We start from the raw sequence: 26,797 nt of genomic DNA on the forward strand, positions 1-26,797 counted from the left end.
TTCTTTTAAATAATTTTATATTTTAGTATTGTCATGTTTTGTTGTTGCTCTAATAAGGTCTTTTATTTTTCTTTTAACTTGGTCATAAGGTTTATGAATCAAAAAATGTTGGAGGTCTTGGTGATGTAATGGAGGTAGATGATGAAAAAGTTGATAAGATATGTAGTAATTCTTTTTTTACATTAAATGATACCTCTGAGATATTTATAATATACTTTTCATATTTTTTTTATTTACATATAATTTACTTTTTGGTGGTATTATAGAGTTATTACTTTTGTTTGCATATCTTATGAAATATTTTCTTAAACATATTTTTAAGGAGTACAAAAGTAAAAACAAGATGATATTGATGATTTGAATCAAAATGATGATGATGATAATCATGAAGAGGCAAAAGAAGATGATGCTGATAGTGATGAAGATGAGATAAAAGATTATGAACAATCATAAGATAATGATGGCAATGAAAATGAGAAAAATGATGATGACGATAATGAAGGAGATAAAGATGTTACAGATAATGAAAAAAAAATGGATAATGATAAAAAAAAAAAATATATTCTGATGATGATTCAGATTCTGATGATGGTAAAAGACATGATCAAGATAATATTATCTTAAATGAAAGTAATTTTTGGTGTTGAAAATGTCGATAAGAGTAGCGGTAGTGATGATAAGAGATATAGAAAGAAAGTTGGAGGAAAATGTGTTGTTCAATATATTAGAAAATCTAAAGCAGATAATGATGATGTTGATGATAACTCTTATTTTTGTTCTGAGGTATTTTTATTTTTTTGTTGATGTAATGATATTTTATTTTATTTTAATTTTCAGAATATTAATCAAAATTTTAATAGTCAAAATTCTGAAAGGGAGGAGCTCAGTTTAGTTCATCTTCATTTTTTGATAATATTAATTCTAAATTTCTTTTAGAAGTTGACAATGCTATTAATGCTATACTTTTGTTATTTGCAGATTTATAAAACTCATATTTCTCGTATTCAAATATATTGAACTTCAATTGAAAATTTCTTTTTCTGTTTACCTCGATTTTGATATAATTTGATGTAATTTCTTGTCAATTTACTGTTTTAACTCGAAAACACCTGCATTATTATTCAGTTATGAATTGAAGCTTGATTTGAATTCTGCAAACTGATTTTCAGTTGCATCACGAACATGATTTCTTCTTTATTGTTGTCGTAATATTATTTTTAATTGATTAATTTGCCTTTTCTAGTTCTTTTCTCACTTTGTATGTCGGATTGAAGTTGCAGATTTACTACTTTTATGGAAGATTTTTTGATTTTTTTTTAAGAGTTTTAGTTTTGGAAGAAGACTATATTTGATAGAGAAAAAACTGAAATTTTAAAAACTGTATAAACAATAGAACTTGAGTTTATTTTAAGTAGAAATAAAGTCTTATGTTTGTACCATAAAAATAAAAATTTGTAATTTCTTTCCCATATTTATATGCTTTTTTCTAAAAAGTACATGGTGTGCCTTACACTATTGCCAATGACGGGGACTATTATTGTCGGTATATTTTGGAGGAATTGTTCAAAACCCAAGATACCTCCTTTAGCCCATTCCAACAAAACGATGGCCAAACTGAGTAGATGTCTGAAAATGTATCTTAGGTGCATGTGTCATACTGTTTTATTCTCGGTACAAATGGCTTTTCTTGGCTGAATTTTGGTATGATACCAACTTCCACTCTTGGCTTTTCAAATCACAATTTGGCCTCTATTGTTCCGAAATTACCAATTTTAATCCTTAAACTGCCATCAACATAAAAGAAAAAAAAGAAGAGATAAATTGTTCTATAAATGATATAATTGTAAGAGACAAAAATATCAAAAAGATTGTAGAAGTACTTGAACAGTTTGGAGACCTTTTGTTAAAAAAATAAACTGCAACTAAAATGTATAATTTCTCCAAAGTTGGCACTCATTATTTTCCCATTTACATTTAGGAAACGTCACTCAGGTCCATAATGCTTGCTGTTCTGATATTACACTTCTTGCCACAATTTTTTACATGACATGGAAAAGTATTATTTGATTCATCAATGGTTTTGGTAAAAGGAATTACAAGGTTTAACCCTTACAAGTTACAACTTCGTACGAGCAAAACTTCCTCTGAATGAACTGTAAAGAGCCTGTGATCTTCTGAAACTGAAAATATCATCTATTCGGGATGAGTTGGGTTGAGTTGGCTCACTGATATCTGTTGTGTACTCAAGTTGATGTAGGCTTCCATAAACATGTATGCTTAATGTCCTCCTTTGAGGCGCACCGATGCTTATATATTCATCAAAGAAATCTATAAATTCCTGTTTTGTAAGCTGCCTAAGTGCTGCAACCTGTTTTAAAGCCATTCGTAAGGGAAAAAAAGCCATTTGTATGAATCTGAAGTACTAATTGTCCAACTTTAGTGCTAACTTCTCAATCTTTGTCAATATTTCGAAAAGCAATTGTCCTACTTGTGTCTTCATATCCTTATTCGAGGCGAATGATCAAAGTAATTACAATATTAATAAGGATATTCATACCTCAGATTCTCTGCGGTCAAACTTCAGAGTCCCAGAAAAGATCTCGTGCCAGTAAAATCCAGATTCTTCCCATAAATTCTTGTGCTTCTCAAGTTTCACATCAATCAATGCCTTAACATTGCTCTGCAAAACAGCCAGTTCATCAGTCATTTTACAGTAGAAGGAAGCAATGAGCAACATCTTCCAAAATCTAGATTGGGAATTATTTAGTAAACATATGGAATAGCAATCATTAAAACGCTGTTTGGCAATTGCTAATATATACGGAAATTGCTATAATATGTCAAAACTTTGTTACACATGCTAGCCCCCTTAGAACTCACTAATTCTATGAACAAACTAGATTAATACATTTTTACTCCGTATGAACGGTCTTTCATTGGTCATAAGTGTACTGTTACGAGCATTAACGATTTTCAAATGGCTAGCAAGAATTAAAAAGCCAGTACCTTAACCGCTAAACTTTTACAAGTATAATGTAGGTTACCACTTAGAGAATAATGATGGATACTATAATTGGTTGCGATACTATCACTTAATTGATCTCTAAAACATTTTGCAGATCAGCACAGCCCCTAAGATGAAACTTTAGAGTTATCTTCATACTTGGAACACATTAATATTTTTGACTATTCAGGTCAGAATCATGCTCATGTTAATAGTCATGTTTATTTGGGTTAATATCTAATAGATTCAAGTTAAAATCTAGAAGTCCAAACTGATACGCAGAGAAAGCTGCTACTCTGTTATTTGGCTAAGTATCTCTAATCTCACCTTGAACTCGTCATCAGTCATCTCATGAACTTTATTTTCGAACATCTTGAGGAATGCTTCGACTCTCAAATCAACATTTGCAGGACCCTGTCCAGTTTACCTAGATCAATAAATATTACAGCCAAACTTCAGACGAAAGAAGTGCTGCATACCTTGACGGAAGATTGGATGGTAAACTGTAATCCATGAATGCCATAGTCATTTCTGCATAGTTTAATTAGTTAGAAAATATTGCAGGTATTCCAAGTTTAATGAAATGTTTTAGAACAGTGAATTTTTGCATACCTTTTCCCAAGGATAGTAATGTACCCAAGTTGTTCAACTGTTCTTAGCTGGTGGAAGGCTGCTTGCTTTGCAATAAGAGTAAAAAGCTGAAGCTTCACATTCAGCACAAATTCATCTTGATGAACCTAGATAATTGAGTTAAAGGATTCAGAAACTGCATCAAAATCTCCACCAAAAATAATATTATTTTTAGTGAAATCAGATAACCTGATAAAAGGACATCTATGAACGGTTTCAGAAACTACGAATTTAATAAAAACAAGCAGCCATATTTTGGGTTTTTCCTCATTTACAGGTGTTCTCCACATGTCCAAAATCAAGCAGGGTATACAACCATGTAAACAATGTTTTCAAATAAAATCATCATATGGTAATAAGAGAATGAAATTTCCCTTCTTCTAGGATCCGGCCAGACAAAAAAGTCCTTGTTAGTGCTGAACATCTATACCAGAAACAGTGAAGTTTCATAAAGTACCATTGATCTTGTCATCCTCTACAAGTTTACATAATTCTAATTATTTAACTAGGTTTTACTGTCAATATAACGTTGGAAAATAATTGTGAAAGCACACGTTTGCACACCGTCAATGTGCTTATGTGCTGCATAGACTTTGGATTTTAGTTTGTGTTGGACCCGCATAACCTCTACACAACATTTAATATGTGCATGAATATGATAACAAAGACAGCAGCACCTATGAATTTACATATTTACCCTTTTCATGTTTAGTACTTCAGACAACTCAAGCGACCATAGCCACATTATCATCTTGATTAAACATAATTAAGATGAAGAAAGAGAAACTTCACTGCACTCCCTTTTTTCTACCCCAAGTACCACCTAATACATGCAGCTATGAAGAGCGCATCAAAGTTTTTTAACTTGAAATATGAACAAGACCAACAAGGGCATTCAAGATGCAGTGGTGAAAGAAACGAAAAAGAAACTGTTTAACCAATAATCTTCAACTAGCAAAAATCCCATACATAAAAAATATGAAACAGAAAAATTATGCCATTAGTTTTCCTTTTATAATTGCTCTTCTTGAAATAAGTTGCTAAGATATTAGTTCAAGTTCTCTACAACATGAGAAATGAGGAAAACTATAGGGGTTGTTTTGTTGTGGAGAATTTTTTTCATTTTTAATTTTCAGTCTTCTTTTCTATTTCTAACTTCTCCCAATTTTTTATTCTATTGGAAATAAAAGAAAAATCAAAATTTAAGATAAGGGCTACTAAAAGAAAAGGAGATATGTGTTAGTTTGGATAAACATAATAGAAAGTAATAGTGGTATAAGGCTCCCGTAAATAGAAAACATCAAGATAATGTTTTCTAGATTCAAGTATAAATATGGAGATTTGGAAAATGTTTTCTATTTCTCAGTTTTGGAAAATTATGTTAAATTAAACATGAAACTCTACTTTCCTGTTTTCTTAGAAGAACTTTCTAGAAAATAGCTTCAGTTTCCCACAACTAAACAGGCCCATACATTGCCTGGAAAATTAACAAAAGACAGAAGTAGCAACTGGAGTATTAACGTAGAACAACATTCTGTTATTGATTAAATATTATGTTTGCAGGATGCAAATGAAGTGTCAAGAATAAACTTTTGAGACACACATGCATACACACACACACACCTAGGGAGTACTGACTAAAAATCACATGAGATACCGATGGAGACGTCTCCTTGTGCCAAAGTAATTAAGAAAAGAAAAAGAGAAAGAAAAGGGGAGAGAGAATAGAAAAAAGATATAGGTGAAAACTGTGCCGTGTCTCCTTAGATCCTTGGCATAAAGTTTCTGCAGAACAAAATCCCTAGTGGCTAATAAGAAAAGATGATTTCTTGAGAGGATAACAAATAAAAATCCAACATAACCAGAAGAGACTCTTCATTAATTAGTGTAGTTACCTGAATATAGTGCACTAAAGCAGAGTTCTCATTGCATGGATTTAAGCCTTTGATAGGGTAGAAATAACTTTTACCCTTTTCAAGCTTGACAACCCTATTAGTCAAATGCTGGGATGGGAATAAAGGTTGGGATATAGGGTCTGGACCCTTGAAGAAAACATCTTCAACGTATTGAATTATAGATTCTGCCTTGCTGCATTCAACATTACCTGAGAATTAAATAACACTAATTGATTAATAAGTTAAAGATAATTGCATATTAAATGCTAGAACTTTCAAGAAAGAGTCAAGACTAAAGACCTGCTATGTAGCATTCTAGAAAGGCCCTTGAGAGCATCATTGGAGTAAACTTTGCAAGATCTTCAGCCTCAAGATGAGGAAGAATTTCTAGTTTTTCCATCCAGGGCCATTTTTGGTCCCGTAGGACTAATGAGCAATAGTATGCAGCTTGCTGATTGGGTTGTTCAAACTTGTGATTTTCATACGTCTTTGTTAACATTTCCTAATATTAATTATAAATAGACAGTCAATAACAAATTTATACACTCTCTGAGATGCTCGTTAAATTTCTATTTTATTTGCATTATTGAATATGCTTCCTGGGCAGAAAGCACTACACCCCATGGAATTTATGGTTGCAAATGATGGGGACATGCAAGACTAAGGCTTTGCACATCATATATGTTTGCCTAAATGCTATATTTATTTCCAGCCTCAAAAGCACAGAAGCATACTATTAAGAACTTTCATAACAAAATACATAAATTTTAGTGCACGGAAAGTTGATAGCACTTAAGAATACATATTCCTAATTGTTACCTTAACCACAGCAAACCTGTCAGGATTTACAGTAAATTTTGAAATTTTATCGATGACAGTTTCCAGCAGCATCTTCAATTTGTGATTATAACCAGTCACAGTCACCTACAAGGGAAAATGAAAAAGTTAAAAATCAACTGAAACATTCAACTGTATTACATTCCACATAGAAAAAGTAACCTGGTAGAAAACTATAAAATAATAACATGTCAATTTTGTTTTAGACAAAGAATAAACTTGCGGTTCAGGAACTTCTACATTTAGCCAACAAAAACCAACATAGGATCAATCAAAAAGCTGGACCGAAAGTACCTGAAAACCACTATCTGCCATGTTTATGTGATAATGTAGACCAGCAACACGTGCGTAGTAAGCTGAAATGTGTAGAATATGTTAAGTTTTTTCCAGGAAGAAAACTAAGCACCAAAGCAGAAGTATCATAGGAGTACAAAGTAGTCGATGTTAAGAAAGGAAAAGAGAAATCATTTAAATCCAATGTTCTGCTGCTCTCTGTCAAAAATGACCAGTGTAATTGGAGAAGAGAAAAGCCAATATAAGAATGTAAGTAACTCTTCTGTTCAAGTGAATTGAATTAACTTGCCATAATCATTCAAGTAATCCTTTAACAATCGAGTAAAGAGGTTGGTGAGAATGTCAGCCTCAGGAGAGCTCTTAGCATGGGGGCAATTGAAATCTATCTTGACATATGCCTTAGGTGTAGAGAACATTGTATCAGGCTTGTACCATAAGGATGAATATGATGAATTTCTTAAGAGCACTGGGAATTGAACCTGCATCATAGGTCAATCATATTAGAATACAGAGAAAACAATGGTCACATAATTAGATGAAAAAATCGCATCAAACCTTCTCTTGCACATCATTTATTGATAAGTCAGTAGGGATGAACAGATTTGGTGTTGGTACATGTAGGTTTACATTAGGGGCAGAAGATATCCATCCCTGAAATTAATCAAAAACTTTAACAAAATCATCAAGTTCTTCTTACAGAATACTCTATTTAGGAAAAATGATCTATTTATTTTGGTAAGAGGAACCGAAAGAAAACAAATTTAAATGTGCATCAACCTTAGATCTCGCATTTATGATAAAATTTGAGAGAATAATATTGATAAGTTAGAATAACTAATTAGTTTTTGTTTGTTAGAGATATGGATAAACATTCTAAGGTTTAGGGATAAGATAAATTAGTTCCTATTTAAGATTTTTTCTATCCTTTAGCTAGTCTATATAAGTTATGTTTTTCCTATGTTTAATATATGAAAAAAGTAAGAGAATATTTCTCTTTTTTCCTTTCTCTATAAAATTCTACATGGTATCAGAGCTTAGGGCTTGATTTGGACAACCATTCGCAGTTATTTCAGAAGCTAGCAGTGGCGTGACACCATCAGGGGGAGTTTCTCAGTTACTTCCACCCGTTCCTCCTGAAAATTCTCTTCAAATCACCATTCACAAGCAGAATGGCAAGAATTATCTTGAATGGTCTCAGTCCATGAGGTTGGTGATTGATGGAAAAGGGAAACTTGGATACTTGAATGGTGAGATAAAACCACCAGGAACCAATGATTCGAAATACAGGCAGTGGCGCTCAAAAAATTCAATCGTTACTGCCTGGTTGATTAACTCAATGGATCCAGTTATTGGAAAACCATTCATGTTTTTGCAGACTACTCGGGATGTTTGGGAAGCAGTTCGAGAAACCTATTCAGATTTGGACAACCATTCGCAGTTATTTGAAATTAACACCCATATGTGGAAAATGCAACAAGGTATCAAGAGGTAACAGCTTACTATAATGATATGATGGCTGTTTGGCAGGAATTGGACATGTTTGAAGATGAACAATGGGAGAATCCTAATGACAGTGCTCGGTACAAAAAGAAAATTGAAAGAGGACGAGTATTTGTTTTCTTGGCTGGTTTAAACAAAGATCTTGATGAGGTTCATTGACGTATATTAGGAAAAAATCCTTTACCAACTATTAGAGAAGTTTTTTCAAAAGTGCGTAGAGAAGAAGCACGACGAAAAATGATGCTGAAAAATGATAAACCAAAAATAGATGCTGACGAATCTGCTCTTGTAACTCGAGGTACAGACTCAGGGGGAAAGCAGAAACCCTGGTGTGATCATTGTCGAAAACCATGGCATACTCGAGATACTTGTTGGAAATTGCATGGGAAACCGAAGAAGAAAACAGGCAGCGATAACACCAAGTTAGGGGGAGATATACACGCTTTTCAAGCTAGCAATACTAATCCGGGGCAGCATTCTTCTTCTGAATCTTTTCCTTTTACCAAGGAACAGATAGAGCACATGTATAAAATGTTTAAGTCCCAAACTTTAGAAAAATCTAACCTGTCTTGTTCTTTTGCACAATCAGGTAATTCTTTCATTGCAGCCATAGCTTGTTCCAAATCCCATAGCACTTGGATATTAGATTCAGGTGCTACTGATCACATGTCTGGCAATTCGCAAATTTTTTCCTCTTATATACCTTGTGCAGGATATCAAAGGTTAAAATTGCATATGGTTCCTTAGCCACTGTTGCTGGGAAAGGAACAATTCCTATTTCGTCTTCTCTAGTTCTTAAGAATGTCTTACATGTTCCACATTTGTCATATAATCTTCTGTCTGTCAGTAAGTTAACCTCTGATCATAATTGTCAAGTGATTTTTAAGTCTTCCTATTGTAAATTTCAGGATTTAACCTCGGGAAAGATGATTGGGGGTGCTAAATTGGATGGTGGACTCTACTTCTTCAATGATGAGTCAACCTTTGGAAGGCAAGACCTGCAAACTTGTTTCAATTCTATTTTTGTTTCAAGTGACACTAAGATTATGTTATGGCATTATCGGCTAGGGCATCCAAATTTTCAATATTTAAAGTATTTGTTCCCAAAGTCATTCATGAATAAAAATATTTTGTTTTTCCGATGTGAATTTTGTGAATTACCTAAACATCACCGAACTGTTTACCAATCGCAACCTTATAAACAGTCCAACCATGATTCACAGTGATGGTTGGGGTCCTTCTAGAGCGCCAACATTTTCTGAAAAACGTTGGTTTATCCTTTTTATTGATGATCATACTAGAGTTACTTGGGTCTTTCTTATAAAAGAGAAATCTCATGCTGAAAGTGTGTTCAAAATTTTTTATAATATGGTTCAAACACAATTTCAGACTCAAATTAAAATTTTTTGAAATGATAATGGAAAGGAGTTCTTTAACAATGTGTTGGGACAATTTTTTGCTGAAAAAGGGATTATTCACCAAAGTTCTTGTAGTAACACGCCTCAGCAAAACGGGGTGGCTGCGAGAAACAATAAACATATCCTAGAGGTTGTTAAAGCTCTTAGTTTTACAACTAAAATTCCAAAGTATCTTTGGAGAGAAGCAGTTTTAACAGCCATTTATTTGATTAATAGATTGCCTACAAGAATTTTGAACTTTAAAGCACCAATTAAAGTTTTTAGTGAATGTTTTCTCATAACTCGGCTAACTAGCAACATTCCTTTAAAAAATTTTGGCAGTGTGGCTTTTGTCCATAATCATGATCCCAAACGTTCAAAACTTAATCCAAAAGCACATAAATATATTTTTGTAGGCTATCCTGCAAATCAAAAGAGTTATAAATGTTTTGATCCAGTTTTGAAAAAAATGTTTATTTCTATGGATGTCAATTTTTTTTAAGGATAATCATACTTTGACAAATTTCATCTTCAGGGGGAGAACACTAGTGAAGATGTCTCAACTGATTCTGGTTCTGATTTAAATTCTAATTATGATTTAACTTTTGAGTTTTTTTCAAATAATGGTATTTCTTGGGGGTCTGATAATGTTTCAAAAGAAAATGGGTCGAAAAATAAAGAAAGTGTGGAAACAAATGATTTAAATATTGAAAATACTGAACATCCTTTGATAAGGTCATCTCAAAATCAAAATATTGAAACAACTGATTTTTATGCGAAAAAGTTTAAAGGTCTTGTATATTCAAACATCAAGCACAAAAAAGAGCCACCATCCCACAGCACCATCAAGAATCTAATCAGATGTTGGATTATGAAATTTATGGTAAGTCTACAAAACATCCTACAAATAATTCATCTAGTCAACTTGGTCTTCCCATTGCTCTTAGGAAAGGTGTCAGGTCATGTACTAAACATCCTTTGTCAAATTTTGTATCTTACAAAAATATTTCATCACCATATTGTGCTTTTATCTCACAAATGTCTAGTATGATTATTCCAAATAGTGTTCAGGAGGCTCTAAATGTGCCTAAGTGGAAAGAAGCTATTTTGGAGGAGATGAGAGCCTTGGAGAAGAATGCTATTTGGGAAGAAGTGGATCTGCCAGATGGGAAGATAGTTGTCGGATGTAAATGGGTGTTTACTGTGAAGTACAATTCAGATGGATCCTTGGAAAGATATAAAGCTCATCTAGTAGCCAAAGGATTTACTCAAACATATGGAGTGGACTACTATGAAACTTTTTCTCCTGTGGCGAAACTCAATACTATTCGAGTGCTCTTGTGTGTTGCAGCTAATCTAGATTGGTCTTTGAATCATCTAGATGTGAAGAATGCCTTTTTGAATGGTGACTTAGAGGAGGAAGTATACATGGAACCTCCACCTGGTTTTGCTCAGAAATTTGGAACCAAGGTATGTAAGCTAAAGCGATCTTTATATGGCCTTAAACAATCTCCTAGAGAATGGTTCGAGAGGTTCACAAAGTTTGTTAAAGGTCAAGGTTATAATCAAAGTCAATCTGATCATACTCTTTTCATAAAGAGTTCTATTGAAGACAAAATTTCTGTTTTAATTGTCTATGTAGATGATATAATTTTGACTGGAGATGATATAATTGAAATAAGCAGATTGAAACAAAACCTAGCCAAGGAGTTTGAAATGAAAGATTTAGGCCAGCTAAGATACTTTCTTGGAATGAAAGTGGCAAGGTCAAAGAAAGGCATTGTTGTCTCACAACGGAAGTATATTCTAGATCTCCTGAAAGAAACTGGAATGAGTGGTTGTAAACCTTCTGAAACTCCAATTGAAGCTAATTCTAGACTTAGGGAGGTAAAGAATGGTGTTCGAGTAGACACAGAAAGATATCAGATGTTGGTTGGAAAACTGATTTACTTATCACATACTCGTCCGGACATTGCTTTCGCTGTAAGCTTGGTAAGTCAGTTTATGCATTCTCCATATGAAGAACATCTTGAAGCTGTATATCGAATTCTTCGTTATTTGAAAAGTACACTAGGAAAAAGACTTTTTTTCAAGAAAAATGAAAAAAGAGAGTTGAGGTGTATACGGATGCTGATTGGGCAGGTTCAATCACTGATAAAAGGTCAACTTCTGGATACTGCACATTTGTTTGGGGTAATTTAGTCACATGGAGAAGTAAAAAGCAGAATGTAGTTGCTAGAAGTAGTGCTGAGGCAGAATTCAAATCAATGGCACAAGGAGTGTGAGATTCTTTGACTGAAAAGGGTTCTACAAGAGCTTAAAAGATCTGTGAGTTTACCTATGAAGCTGTATTGTGACAACAAGGCAGCTATCAGTATTGCTCATAATCCTGTTTTACATGACAGGACAAAACATGTTGAAATTGACAGACACTTCATAAAAGAAAAACTTGAAGAAGGAATTATCTGTATTCCATCTGTACCAACTACACAGCAGGTAGCAGATATTTTAACTAAAGGGTTGTTTAGACAGCAATTTGAATTTCAAGTTAGCAAGTTGGACATGACAGATATATTTGCTCCAACTTGAAGGGGAGTGTTGATAAGTTAGAATAACTAATTAGTTTTTTGTTTGTTAGAGATATGAATAAACATTCTAAGTTTTAGGGATAAGATAAATTAGTTCCTATCTAAGATTTTTTCTATCCTTTAGCTAGTCTATATAAGTTGTGTTTTTTCTATGTTTGATATATGAAAAAAATAAGAGAATATTTCTCTTTTTCCTTTCTCTATAAAATTCTACAAATAACATAAAAAACAACCACAAACAAACCTGGATAATGGAGCCAGTAATCTTTTCAATGCTATATCTGGTTTTGTACCATGGCTCTGCCTTGTTAGTTTGCCCTTCAAATTTATTCGACTCCCAAAAGATTCTATAGGACGGACATGTTATTAGCAGAGATATGCCTTAGAGAAAAAAAAAAAATCAAGCCCTTAAAATACATTATTCAATTTGAAAACATAGCAATATGCATATATCTTAGAAGGCAAGATCCAATCTTAATGTGAACTATTGATCATATTAGTTTTCTCATTTTATCAAATGTAGTAACCACACAATAAAGAGGCCACTAAAATGAAGTATCAAGCTAGGGAAAGCACCCAATAAAAGTTAGAAAAACTACAGAAGACTTCAATGAATAGTCTATCACCACAGAAAGCCAGAGTTTACCATGACAATAACAAGCAAGTGAATTGATCTTACTGCTAATTCCCACTACACTGCTCTAGGAGACAATTGAATAAACTTCCTTTATATATCATCATGAAATGTAAAGCAAGAGAAGAAATGAAATATTTGATACAGATACCAAGTGATAATGTCAGCCAATAGAGCAATATAAGAAACAAAATAAATGCATATAGATTAATCTATGAGGTTGTTGTCTTTGGGTCCCTTTGAAGTTTACTACTCCAACTTAATTACTAAAAGAAAATGATTATTTTGGTTTTGCAGTATTTTTATTGATCTTTTCTTTTTCCGGCATTAGCTAAACAACAATTATGTAAGCAATTGTACTAGCATGGTATATAAATTATAAGCAGGTATCAACCAAAGGCTCTGACCTCTTCAAAACAAGCTAAAACAACAACAAATTCACGATGAAATGTAGTCTTTCACAACAATATGCCAAGAACAAAGCAAAGGATTTACTTGTCAATCATTATTTAAATAAATTATAACTTTGATAGTCACTAATAAACTTACCGCATGTTGTTTGGAGAAAGCTGATCCAATACTAACTGGATTGTGCTTGGACTGAATTTAGAAGGCATGGATGATTGCACTAGCCAGTCGTTTGGAGGATATAACTGGATCCAACAAAAACAGGCATCAACATATAAGTATTACTAGCATTTCACAACATGAGAACATGAATTAGCTCATTTTCCTTTTGCAATTACATGCTGAAGTACATATATAGGCATAATTGTACGCGGAGGTTGGATCCATTTGGGTGTTACATTCATCAATAACCTATTAGGGAATGCTCATTTTACTAATCAAACTATTGAATCGATAGTCCTCTTTCAACCTTATATTGTCCCATTGTAAATCAACCGAATATCTATTTTCAGCTTTTCTTCTCATTTTTGTGTTAAATTAAACATTGGGTCAAATGGACAGACCTGCCTAATTGATGCATGTATACATGAGCAAAGTTGTATGTGTAAGATATTCTTCCTTTGCAATTCATGAAATCTCATAATGAGGAAGCAAAATCCAATGCTTCTTTTGGTTGCAAGTCCATCTTTCCTATAATCCTTTTACTAAAGCAAAATAAGGCAGTCTTTCAACCAAAACTGGAAATTTTATATGTATACCTTCATATTTGACGCAATTTGAATTGCATAATAGAGAGGACTGATTTTGTCTTGATAATGAAACTTTGTTTCACAAATACCGGTAAGCTTCATAAAAAAAAAAAACAATCAAAATACACTACTATCACCAAATATGCAAAATAAACAACATTTCATATGAGTTTAAACAAAATTAACATATTGTGATAAATTGTGCAAAAAGTCAATCCAATGTTCTCATTTTCCATTCTACTACCAAGTTCTAATGTTTGCTAGTATTTTTTACTATGCATTGTGAGAGTATTGAGCAATTACAGGCATGCCACATGTGTGAGATATCTAAACTATTGCTGAAATTTGCGCCTTTTTTATTTTTAATCAGGAGACTGTGCGGAATGACCGAAGGGACCTAAGGTTTACTAGATTCTTAACTTTACTCCTAAAAGTTGTTAAATTGAAATGAAAATGCATGATTTATAAGCTAAAAGAATTTCCTAAATGATTAAGCTAAGAAAAACAATGATTGATGGTAGTTAACATGCTAAAGAATTGAAAATAATAATTGAGGAGTTGAAATTAACATAGGGGTAGTTATGATTTGCCCTTTGAGGTTTTCCATATTATACTAATCAAGACCTCACTTTAAATATAATACTAAATCCTCCTAATAACTTATAATATTAAATTAAAATGAAAGGATAAAATACTCTCCAATTGGCTGAACAAAAAAATATGAGAAATTACTATTCCTCTTGAATTTTGTCATATTATACTACTTAGTCTCTTACAATTTAGTATTATACTAAATTCTCTACAGTTTGTAATAATATATTTTTCCCCTTCTATTAATTACTCCATTCTTGAACACTACTTTTGCTGAAACATCTCAATCGAAATGTTTTTTTTTTTATATTTTAATATTTATATTTTCATTTTTTATGTAAATTCTAATGAATATTTTTCAATAAATTATTAGCTAAGTATACATACTCATTAAATATAAATTTATAAAAATATTTGAAACGCTATAAATTAGTAATTATTATATCTATATGTTTAAGAATCTAAATTTTTAAAATAATTGCTAAGATTATCAATAATTACTAACACTTTTAAAATAGTTACTGCCTCTTACTGAATTATGAATTTTAATTAAAAAATATTCATTGTAAATTATTGAATTTGAGAATCAGAAGGATGTATTAATATATTATGACGGATTATATAGAAATTCAGTGTAATAATATAAATTAAGGGACTAACTAGTATAATATGGCAAGCTTCAAGGGGGGGAAATATAACACTTTACTTTTATTTTGGTCAATTAGAAAGGATTTCTTTTCCTTTAAATTTAACTTAACAACAACTTGACTAATATAATAAGGGATATTTAGTAGAGTATTAAGAAGTGAGGTCCTTACTAATATAATATGGCAAACCTCAATGGATAAATTATAATTACCCCATTAATAAATGGCCGAGCAAAAAAATTGAGTTTAACAAAAGTAAGAAAAATTACAAGCTAAGGAAATTGGTATTTATAATCTAATGTAACTATGAATAAGCTAAGAAATAATCTAAGGTTTAATTAATAAAGGAAGATTTATATTTGAGATTTTTATGATATAAGCACTGGTGTATTGAATGTTGGTGAGCTCCTCAGATTATAGACCCCTCAAACTTGATGAATACCTAGTTGTAAAGAGTGGTGCATTTATTTTGTCCACCTCCTCAACCTTCCCAACCTCCGAAACATGTGTAACTCCCTCATCACTCTTTAAGTAACAATATCCTAAAAAATTCCCCACTACTCAATTACCTCAACTGTTAAAATATGTTCTTGACTTCCTTAGTACTCCCTACTACTTTGTCAACAAAATAATCACTACTACAACCACCTTAGGTCTATGCTACAATGAACCAACAAATTTATCACATATCTAACTTCAACTGAAAATATTCAAATTGGTCCTTGGGTTATGGGTGATGTTAGAAGTTCTAATAAATACAATCATGATTTATAAATTCAATTCAAGTCAAGGTAATGAGCTTTTAATATTCGGCCACAAAATTTAGTTAGGTTGGGCCAAATTTCAGTTTTGGGTATAAACATCTACTAATTCCAAGCACAAGGCATATGCACTTTTTAGTGATAACTACATAAATACAATGCTTAGGCAATAACAGACCGTACGTACAAATGCTGTAAAAAATTTCCCAATTATGCAACGAAACTAGAGTGTTAATCATTGGATTTACACTTATAATGCCTTCCAACAATTCAACTCCATACCTCGTCAAATATCCATTTAAAAACACCAGACTGTTGTAATAGGTATATGTATTTGAATAGCAGCCCTACTATATCTTGCATGTGTTCTGTACAAAAGCAAAAGTAACTTTGTTCCATAAACATATCACCCTCAGTATTTGTTAGGATTCCACCCAACAAAAACTAGATAAATGTAAGTAATTCGTTAGTACTAAATACATTTATGTGTTGCAATATAAGCATATCAAACAAAAAAGAAGCAGAAAATAAAACAAACTAACCATGACCATCATCAGTAAGATCGATTATCACTTTAAAGAAAGAAAACTCTTGGTTCCATTCCTCTTCACCTGCAAACAAACTTGTAGCCCATCCTGCAATGAATTCTTAGGCTCATTATTCCCCAACACAAAACAAAAACTAAAATTAACAAGTAATCATAATACTATATTTGTCACGGTTATCTTGGTAAACATATTGACAAGAACTTACTATCCTTTGCAAAGTATTTATTACTATATTTTGCCTCATTTAACTAAAGTGTCCTTCCACATACTAGTGCATCTTAACATGCACATAATGTTTTGTCAGCCAATAATGGCCATCCAAAAACTTTTTTAGTTTTCTACTATCATAATGGTAACAAGAACATCTTCTTTACGGTCTGGATGAAATTATAGCCACATTGATTTATCTTGTCTTTAGCTTAATGTTCTTTAGCATGATATGATTTCCTTATAAATCACTCTCCAAAATATGATACTTTAATTTATAAGTTTGGTTTCTTTCCAAAATGAACTTCCACTTCATATTCTTTACCATTATAAAATAGAATGAAGGCGCTAAATATAAGGCAGCTCACCTTGATTAATCAACTCTTTTCAATTTTCCAAAGAAAAGGAAAAATTGAAACAATTATGGTGGACAATAATCACAGCCAATATTTCCAATACCCATGTGACCAATGATATCAAAAGCATGATACATAGTACTATTACAAAAATAGAACACTTATGTTATGCCTTAGTGCATACATATGCTTACTTTGAAATGAAGCATATCAAAAGAGAAATGGGCAATTAATGCATGTGCACATCTAAGCCTAAAACCATAACAAATTCAACTTTTAAAGAATGTGCATAAAGTGTGCATAAAAAAAATTTGATTTTCTAAATATGCACAATATGAACGCACCCAATGTTTTCAAGGCGTAAAACAAAGATCCTTCTCCTTCATGGCCAATAAGATAACCCAAATACCTGCATGGCCCTTCCTTGTAATGAAGAATACTCGGAGTTACTGGCCATACAATTCTCAATTTGTGGCCTTTTTCTATTGGGACAGCTCTCACCAATATCTGACACAAACACAATCTCAAATGAATAAATAAACTAACTCTTAATAGTCTAGTCTCTTTTGCCACATATATTTTCTTTTCTACTAAATAAATATTTGTTTGCATGGGATAGAAACATACAACTGCTGGGCTTACCTGTAAGTGATCGGATGTGCAAGGCTGACCAGGAAAAGAAATACAGCTTCCATTGTTGCTTCGGATTTCTTGGAACTTGTCCTCAACGAGACTTTGAATTGCATCAAGACTTTCTGATGTTATCCATTACAAAGAAATTATACATGTTATGAATATAAGTAACCTATAATTATATGCTGTGCAGTGATTTACTAACCTTTTGCATATATCACCAGAGACATGAGGTTGGCAGAATAATTCTGTTCATAGAATTTAAGAAGTTCTTGTCTTGTATCCACCCCTTGTGCTTTGGGTTGAACTTCCAAAGATTCCCAGTTCCCTGTGCATTGACAAAGGCTAGAAACTTTTCAGCATATTCTTGAGATCAGGCTTTGTCTTGAATCTTTAAATCAATGTACATATCATTTCATCTCATTCCATGGAATAAATTTGGGGATGTTATTATAGGAGTAAATAATTCTTTTTAGTGATAATCAAATTAGTATTTTCTCAAGAGTCCAATGGGACCTAGAGAAGTTCTTTGTTGATGTGCCACAATATTATAGACTAACACATTTTGCACACCAAAACAATCCCCAAGTGTTTCGACAATTTTGTTTTGCAATTAAACTGTGAGATACTCCATTTCTCTGCTACCTGCAATTCAGCAGAATTAAGCTTTAAGCTCAACCTAGCTGAAGTCAGCTATATATATTTTGCAAGACCAACTGCAAAACACCATTCACAAAATTAGGCAAGTTATCAAAATGTTCTACAGCAGACTATATATGCTATTTCCTGACCTGTACTGAATTTATGATATGGGTGGTATTCATCACTAAGATGTTTCTGAAGCTGCATGTGGTAAAACAGTTACAAGGAGAAATAAGACCAAGTTAGTCGTATAATTACCAAAGAAACATATCTATTGAAAAGTAACATGACTCTTGAGACAAGAAAATTAACATACTTAGGGAAGAAGAAAGTTTATATTCAATATTCTTCTCAAGTTATTACAACAAGGTTTAACAATTTAAGTTGCAAACGTCAAACTCTTGTACCACCTTATAATATAACTGACAAGCATAGTGGAGACGGTTGTCCTCTGAGTAGACTCCTAGATGGTTTTCCTCTAAATAGACACCTAAGTGATACCAATGATAAAAGAATTTGACCACCTCCCTTGCAATGCTAGAGTAATGTGGAACAATTTTGCATGGAACAGAACTTCCAAATTTTAGATCTAGAACTCTTAAGTGTGTTGAGGAAGCAATATAGGGTTGGCAGCTTGAATAGCTTAGGTCACAAAGAGCTTCCCAAAATAAAAATCAGGTTGAAATTAAAGCTTTCAAGTGATATGAATGGCATTAGAGTTAAAGGGTATACACAAATTGGTGAAATAAGTTTTGTAGGACAACCAGATAGATGAGTCCAAGACAAAGAAGAAACTTATGATCAGAGAATAACACATTCACACAAACAGGAACAAGAACAAGAAAAAGAAAAACCATGACTTGGCATAGTCAATGCATTCTAATTATAATATACAATGGCACAGAAACCCTTATGTCATAAATAGAGTAAAGTGATGACCAGCAGCTCAGTAGAGCCCTATTAATAAATGGAGTGTATTCAAGAAGCAACAGTAACGAGTTTATAATCCAGCTTAATGAAACGTATGAAGTGGCCAAATTTAGCCCACAGGATAAAGGATTTATCAAATGAAAATATAAAAAAAAAAGCACTAGACAAGCAATGAAACAAGTATACAACTACACACAGAAGGACTCTTTGAAATCCATGGTAGAATCTCGAGTTCTAGAGCTTAATGGATATAAGATTATCTTTCGTTTTCATTTCATTCCTATATGGAGCATAATTAAGTTGAGAATGCTAAAATGATGCAAACAATCACAATAATGGACTGGCCAAGAACTGTTCACTTCTACAGGAAAGTGGAGTAAGCAGCTTTTAGTATGAGATTAGAGATGATAAGCTAAAATGGCTAACCAACCAATATAATCTCATGAATGAACTGGTGTAGAAAGTCAATGACTTCAAAAAGTAGCGTAGCAGCAGGAACAAGTTATATAAAAATAACTATGTTGACAAAAGTAGATAAAAATGATCCATAGAGCCAACCCCAGCTAGTTTGGGACTGAGTCTTAATTGGGTTAAACAGACCTAAATGAAGAAAAAGGGTCGTTGTGCTAGAAACCGACGAGTTTGGGAGTAGGATTGAATTCAAGTGAATCCTCTTTGTTATATCCTTTTGTCCATTGCATCTAGCCTATAGGCCTATATATTACATGATGGGGGCATCTTAATCCTCTTCAATATGAAACTTTTGATGTTCAGCTGACAAGGAGAGAAGCTTATACCTGGTGCATTCTCCAATGATCTGACAATAAATTTTTCTGATTCTCTGTATGATAGAAGGAGAGATTAACTATTGGTTAAAACTTTAGTAAAAGAAGAGAAAGACAAGGAGACTCTGAAAAGAAGCTAACCAGAATCAACAGCTTTTATTTCCCTCATGGTTGCATCATCTGACAACAATGGTCCAACAAAGAACTGCGCAAACCTGGAAAGTAACTCTACATGATCAATATATAATTATAAAACTAGCAGCAATAAGGAAATAGAAATTACAGATTTATGATTAACCTGTCCAAAGCCTCTTCAAAAGAATCTGTGTTCACATCAAAATGGTAGTTGGTGTGCTCGAAAGATGTATAAGCATTGCATCGGCCTCCATGCTATGTCACAAGAAACCAAAGTCATGGAGGACATAGTTTAGTTAGCATGATTGAGAATTCTTACACTGGCATCATTTCAAGGAAACAAATTTTCATGTCTATATCTAGATGGTCCTCAAAATTCACCAATCACGAGAAAGTTACATGATTTCTCTTCTACTCTTATTTTCACACTAACATTTTCTAATATGACAGCAATTTTCAATTACAATCTCACAAAAAGGTGTTGTTATTTTTTAATTTGTGAAAATTATTTGTCAAACTATGAATTATTACATATATAAGATTATTATACTAATTTGTTTGGAGGTGCAAACTTCAGTATAATTTGCTTGGATCCTTTGTACTTATTCTATCTCTACGTAAATAAAGACAATATCATAGCTTCAATAGGCTGATTGAATATTAAAAATTCATGTTCTATGCATAATTAGTAACTAGATTAACAAAAAAGTGCAGAAAGTGAAATCCAGAATAGGGAAAAGAAAAAATCATGTACCTCTGTAATGTACTTCATATAACTACCCTCTAGTGGATATTTCTTACTAGCATAAAACAACATATGTTCTGCAAAACAAAATATTGAATGGGACAATCAAAAGACAATTATAAAAATGTAGAAATCGAACTAAAATAACAATTACTTGTTTATCAGAAGGTTCCTATATATTTATCAATTGGGTGACACGATTGGATTTTGTTTGATTCACATAAAAAGATAGGCTACGATGAAATATCTATTCTCTAAATATAGAATTTATACTTTACAAATTTATCAAATAGCTATAGTATGAAGCCAGCAGTCCATGTTTAAAGTCTTGGCCCAAAATTGTCGACCAATTTCTTATGAAACAAATTTTCCAAATTAAAAAAAAAAAAGTGAAAAAAACACCGAACCAAAGTTTAGAACAATTATTCAACATCCTGCCGACCAAATAAAGCTTTAATATCATAGGTTCAACGCATAAATAGTCATAAGTAATCAAACAATCAAGTTTTCAACCACCAATTAACATGTCTATATCTTTTATGGATTCACAAGTTATTCAATGAAAGGAGTTGAGTATTCTCCCTCACTTCCTCTATCATATGGACCACACTAGAATCACAATCCACATGAGCTGTATTAATTTCTCCTCAAAACTACCAAGACATACCTTGTAATCATGCACATTGTAAATATTGAACATAAAATTACCTATATATAGTCAAAAACTGTTTACAATTTTATTTGAACATATTTTATATGCTTACCATAATTTAGTTTCGTAAGGATCATTAAATAATTTGAAATTCTTTATTATTTATGTTGTGAACAATAACTGCATTAGTATTAAATAAGCATAAATATTATCAACATTCTGATTCTAATAATATATGCACAACTTTGCTATCTCTTTATTAGTAAAAAAATATTAATAAATTTCATATTCTTTTATATACTTATATGAAGTATTTATTTCATCTGGACTGTCATATAACAAAATATCCATTAAAGCTTTAATGTATACTAGTATATATTGCATATATATATATATATATATATATATAGTTTAGCATACAAAGATTTGTACAACTTAATTTCTCATAAAGAAAATAAGTTTATATAATTGAAAATACAAATTTTAACCAACTAAAAGAAAATATCTTTTTCCATATGAATATGTTAAAAGAAAATAAAACATAAAACTCACTGACATTTTTACTCTTATTGTATTTCCTAACAGACATCCAAAAGTGTGGTAAATTTGATTTTACTTTCTATAGGCATCTTTGAAAATCTTTGTTCATGATGTAAATATTTCTTTTTCTCAATAAGCTTGTACAAATATTTTTAAATAACAGAATTAATAATTTTCCACTTTGTAGATACATACTAAATATGATCAAAAAATAAAATGTACCGTTTTAAATTAATTTTGAGAAACAAGATAAATAAATATATAGCGTTAATTAAAAATACCGAGAAAGTGAGCGAGTCCTTCGAGGCCAGCAGGGTCGCTGAAGTAGCCAACGCCAACATCCATTGAAGCAGCGCACTTTTACCAGCAAGAAAGAGAGCGAGCGAGAGAGAACGAACAACAAGTGTTAGGAAGAAGAAAAAGAAAAAGCAAATAAATCAGCCAGTTAAATAGCGAAAATGAAAAACAAAAAGAAAAAAAGAAATATAGAATATTGAAAATTTACCTTATCAGTATCAGGATCGGAGATCAAAAGGACTTGAAGATTGTTGTTGAGGACGATCCTTCTGTACTCTCTCTTGTCAGAACGCGGCTTTACTATCTCCACCTCCATTCTTCTTGTGTTTTTCCACGGTGCAAATGAGAGAAATAGAAGTAAACGCGAGAGTCGTTGCTGTGGCTGCGCTGGTCTAATATGCATTGATGTTTACAATAAGACACACAAAGGTTGACAAACATTTAAAATTAAAAAATAAGAACTTAAAATTAAAACGAAGAATTATTCGGGACGTTTTACCAACACGGCTTGCATGGAAATTGCCGACCAACCTCAACGGTTTAAAATAAAATAATATAAAAGGCAAACTTGGCCTTTCCGGAGGCTCGAATATTAGTTGGTTAACCCGAAGAGGCGTGCGTATTCGTCAAGGCCAAGGTTTTTGTTCTTCTCCTCTCAATAGAGTTACGTTAACCCAACCATAGGTCATCTATTTTTAAATTTATTAGCTTCTAATTTAAATGTACCAATTATTCGATGGCATTTACAGTATAATCAACTGAATCTTTTAATTTTAGTTATATTAAATTTTAAGATCTTTTCTGATAAAATTTTAGTATTTTAAATATTTTTCCTTTTTAAATTAGTTAATAAATTAATAATAATAATAATAATAATATAATTAATATAATATTTTTAAACTAGAGTTATTTTTAATTACAAAATTAATTTATTAACTATATCTATATAATTTAATACAAAATGATTTATTAATTATATTCATATAAATTAAAATTAAATATATAATGAATATAGAAATTACACATAATTAATAATTATTATAAATATAATAATTATATATAAATGCTATATGTGTTAAGAATTATATATATTTATACATATACAGACAGATAATTAAAATATCAATTTTTTATATAAAAGTTAAAATCAAAATTAACATTAAAAATTAAAAAAAATTAAAATTATGGTTCGGTTAATTTATTTTTCAGTTTAATTTTTGGCATTGGACAATTTTAATCTCATCAATCTTAAGAAATAAAAAAAAAAAAAGATACGAAGATAATATTTTAGATTCTTTATTTCCCATATTTTCAATCAAAAACATGGTTTTATGTAAAAAGTCAATGCATCTTCTTTTGTTTTATTATTTTGTTTTGTTTAGCAAAGGGTACAACTTCATTAAATTAAATAGGTGCATGAGATAAGACAAATATCATTACAAAAATCATAGCCAAATGTAAGATTGTATTATTACACGAAAAAGCGACACAAAATGGAATTAGAGCAACATGCCCTAGACTTGAGAGTAAAGAATAAAACACTCCCACTATTACTAAAAAGACAACCAGCTAAGACTTGGGTGTTGACTGAGAGATAGAGCGTTAGCAGCGGGACATTCAAAGATAGTGAAATGAAGTGGTCACGCTTTTTGATACCACTTATTACACTGTTTAATAAGATTTTATAAATTATTAATATTAAAATACCATTAAATATATAATTTATTTTTATATGATTTATTTTAACATGTTATTTTCAATGCTATAAACTGTTTCAATTAATTTTATTTAACTCAATTGTTAAGAAAGCTAATTCAAAATAAAAGTTAAGATTTTTTTTAATTTTAAATGATATAGTAATTATTTAATTTTTAAGTATAATTTTAAAATAATTATTATTTTACACCAACTATAAAAAAAACTAATTATATGATATCACTTTTAAATAAGTTATTGTTATAAAAATAATATTGTTTAAAAAAATAAATTCAACTATTAACTGATAAAAAAAAAATTTAAAATAAAGTTAATAAAATCATCAGCAGATTGAAAGTAAATCAGCTATCAGTTATTAATTTTTAAATTTACTAACTACCAGCTGTATAAAATTTTAAAATCAAAGACCCTCTAAATTTATTGTTTGACAAGAAAAAATTGGTCTAAATCCATAAATTTTATAAAAAGTTACACCCTTTAAAGCTCTTCATTTTTTAGGTTTTGCTTCCCCATCTAGGAGATTAGAAATTCCAAAAAAAAAATGATAGATTGTTATAGCACCTTTTATTTTAATATTATCTATAATAAGTTATATTATCTCAAAATTATTCTTACTTTTGAATGATTAAAAAAATTAAACTATCAATCCATTATTTTTATGTTTAATCTAAATAATTATTTTTAGATCAGTAGTGGTCTTTTTATATTTTTATTTTATATTAATTAATTTTAATAAGTACATATAATTTTTTAGAAGCTTTATGGTTATCCGTTATAGAACTATCGAGTTCTTTTTTTACAAGAGTTTTATGATCCTCTATTACGGGTGTCACGACTTGATCCATGAGCCCGTAACCGATGCTAGGGAATAGGTAGACTTAAGGTCACTGAATCCCATAGTAAACCTAACTAATCAAGAACTCAGATAAACACACTTATATATACATATATTACTCAAATAGGCTAACAACTCATTCACATAATCCCAACAAAATTAATTAAATCCATCAGCAAAATTACTTAATAAATTTACCATAGCTTTTAACAGACCAAGGTAAAATATAAAGTTTTAAATCCACTACTGCGGAGAGTCTAGATTTTTAAATAATTCAAAATACAAAATTAGAATTTAATTTCAATAAACCCGAAGGGGAAACGGAGTCGGACTACCAAAAGAAAGTCGGTGGAGAACCTAAATATCACCTGAAAATTTGATATTAAGACTGTCAGTCTCGAGAATGAGTTAAAATCATATACTCTGAATTAAAGCAAACGTAAATATAAAATAATATTTAATAGTTTAGAATGTCACGAATTATCAAATGCGTATCATATCGTAATTTCAAAAGGACATGTAATTTTAACACACACAGGATGAGTGCTTCAGTAGAACCCCAAATCTCCAATTCTAGCAGCTTTTCGGCTTTCTTAATTCAATAAGACTGGTGCCCGGAGAGCAAAGCTCGACCAAGGTCCTTAAGTCCAGTTTGGTTACTTAAATACCAATATAGCCGGGCCAAAGAGCAACGCTCGACCAGCGACCTTTCTTCGACAAATCAGACTCTCATAGCTGTAGAGAGCTGTGCTCGACTAGGGCACATCATCAAATATTTCTTTATTACCTGATTCTGATTTCTATCAATGCACATGTGGTCATGATGTAGCCTATCAAGTGACATGTTCTACTATTGCATCATCCTGAGCCACATAACATTATACTTAACAATCACGGAAGTAATAGCAATATAGTAAAATAATGTAATTTTATAAAGTTAATAATATTTCAAAAACAGCAATAGTAACAATAATAATAATAACAATAATTGAAATGATAATAATTATAATGGCACAAATAGTAATAATAATAAGAATAATAATAATAACAACAACAATATCAATAATTAATAATATTACTAGTAATGAAAATAAATATAAATTTAATAATACTTATGCTACTAAAATAACCATAATAATTATTCGTTTGAGAATTTCATTGAAATGCAGATATGACACAGGTGGTAGAATATATAATTATAATTCATAGTTATGCCAAGTTCCGTTGTCCGCTCTTACACCTCGGGTGGAGCTAGAAGGATTGACGGATTATCTATTCAGCAAAATTATTGAATTAATAAAATATTCATAATATTTTCTTGGTCTAGACTCCTAAATTAAACTGCTTAATGAAATTTTGACTCGAAAATTCTATCAAAAAATTGGCAGAACCTTCCCTAAAATATGGACGTTTACCCCCAGTATAATGGGTACAGAATCTGCTAAAAATACTTCAAATATTCCACAATTATTTAATGAAAATCGGGCTGCCAAAACTGTATTATTTTTTTCGACTCCGCAACACAATCCAGATTACAGTATAATAATTAACAGTAACACCCCGAAAGTAAGTGGTGGGGAGAGGAGGTGACGTGAGAGAGAGAGAAAGGAGAAGGGGGATCGGGGATGGGGGCGGAGGGGTTTGTAATTTATTTTTGTTGTGAAAAGATGAAAAAAAATGCACATAAGTCCCCCCTTACTAAATAGCTATAGTAACACCCCCACTAAAGAAAATAAACATATCTATGTGTATTTATACACTTAGGGTTATATTAATAATTCAACATTGTCTAAAACTTAATAAAATTATAAATGTCATTAGTAACAAAGTTTAAAATAAAA

At 31.4% G+C, this 26,797-nt stretch overlaps 1 protein-coding gene across 2 annotated transcripts; it reads right to left on the minus strand.

Moving 5' to 3' along the window:
* Window positions 1–1,877: 1,877 nt before the first annotated feature.
* Window positions 1,878–23,019, minus strand: LOC8286299 (insulin-degrading enzyme-like 1, peroxisomal). Of its 2 annotated transcripts, XM_048380180.1 has the most exons (27): window positions 22,905–23,019; window positions 22,614–22,797; window positions 22,390–22,465; window positions 20,926–20,993; window positions 20,335–20,426; window positions 20,178–20,251; window positions 20,049–20,092; window positions 18,471–18,522; window positions 17,885–18,007; window positions 17,689–17,801; window positions 17,391–17,553; window positions 16,478–16,570; window positions 16,218–16,303; window positions 13,946–14,032; window positions 13,329–13,432; window positions 12,390–12,492; window positions 7,216–7,311; window positions 6,950–7,139; window positions 6,661–6,722; window positions 6,349–6,453; window positions 5,830–6,031; window positions 5,530–5,738; window positions 3,617–3,741; window positions 3,484–3,535; window positions 3,332–3,418; window positions 2,558–2,680; window positions 1,878–2,368 (listed from the first exon to the last, which is right to left on the minus strand). In XM_048380180.1, exons 2-27 carry the CDS (start codon window positions 22,719–22,721, stop codon window positions 2,117–2,119), a joined length of 2,889 nt encoding a protein of 962 aa, XP_048236137.1. In that variant the 5' UTR covers window positions 22,722–22,797; window positions 22,905–23,019; the 3' UTR covers window positions 1,878–2,116. The 2 variants fall into 2 exon arrangements, with proteins under 2 accessions (XP_048236137.1, XP_048236136.1); XM_048380179.1 differs by lacking the exon at window positions 22,905–23,019 and having other exon boundaries at window positions 22,614–22,818.
* Between the last annotated feature and the right edge of the window lie 3,778 nt (window positions 23,020–26,797).

The sequence above is a fragment of the Ricinus communis genome, chromosome 10 (genome assembly GCF_019578655.1).
Source record: "Ricinus communis isolate WT05 ecotype wild-type chromosome 10, ASM1957865v1, whole genome shotgun sequence".
Taxonomy (NCBI): domain Eukaryota; kingdom Viridiplantae; phylum Streptophyta; class Magnoliopsida; order Malpighiales; family Euphorbiaceae; genus Ricinus; species Ricinus communis.

Excerpts from the sequence above, each read along its gene's own strand:
- LOC8286299 (XM_048380179.1), bottom strand. The coding sequence starts at position 22,808 with ATGCATATTAGACCAGCGCAGCCACAGCAACGACTCTCGCGTTTACTT. Across the intron at positions 6,723-6,949 it reads GGATTACTTGAATGATTATG|CTTACTACGCACGTGTTGCT; the intron begins GCAAGTTAATTC and ends TACACATTTCAG. Across the intron at positions 3,742-5,529 it reads CTTTAGTGCACTATATTCAG|GTTCATCAAGATGAATTTGT; the intron begins GTAACTACACTA and ends TCAATTATCTAG.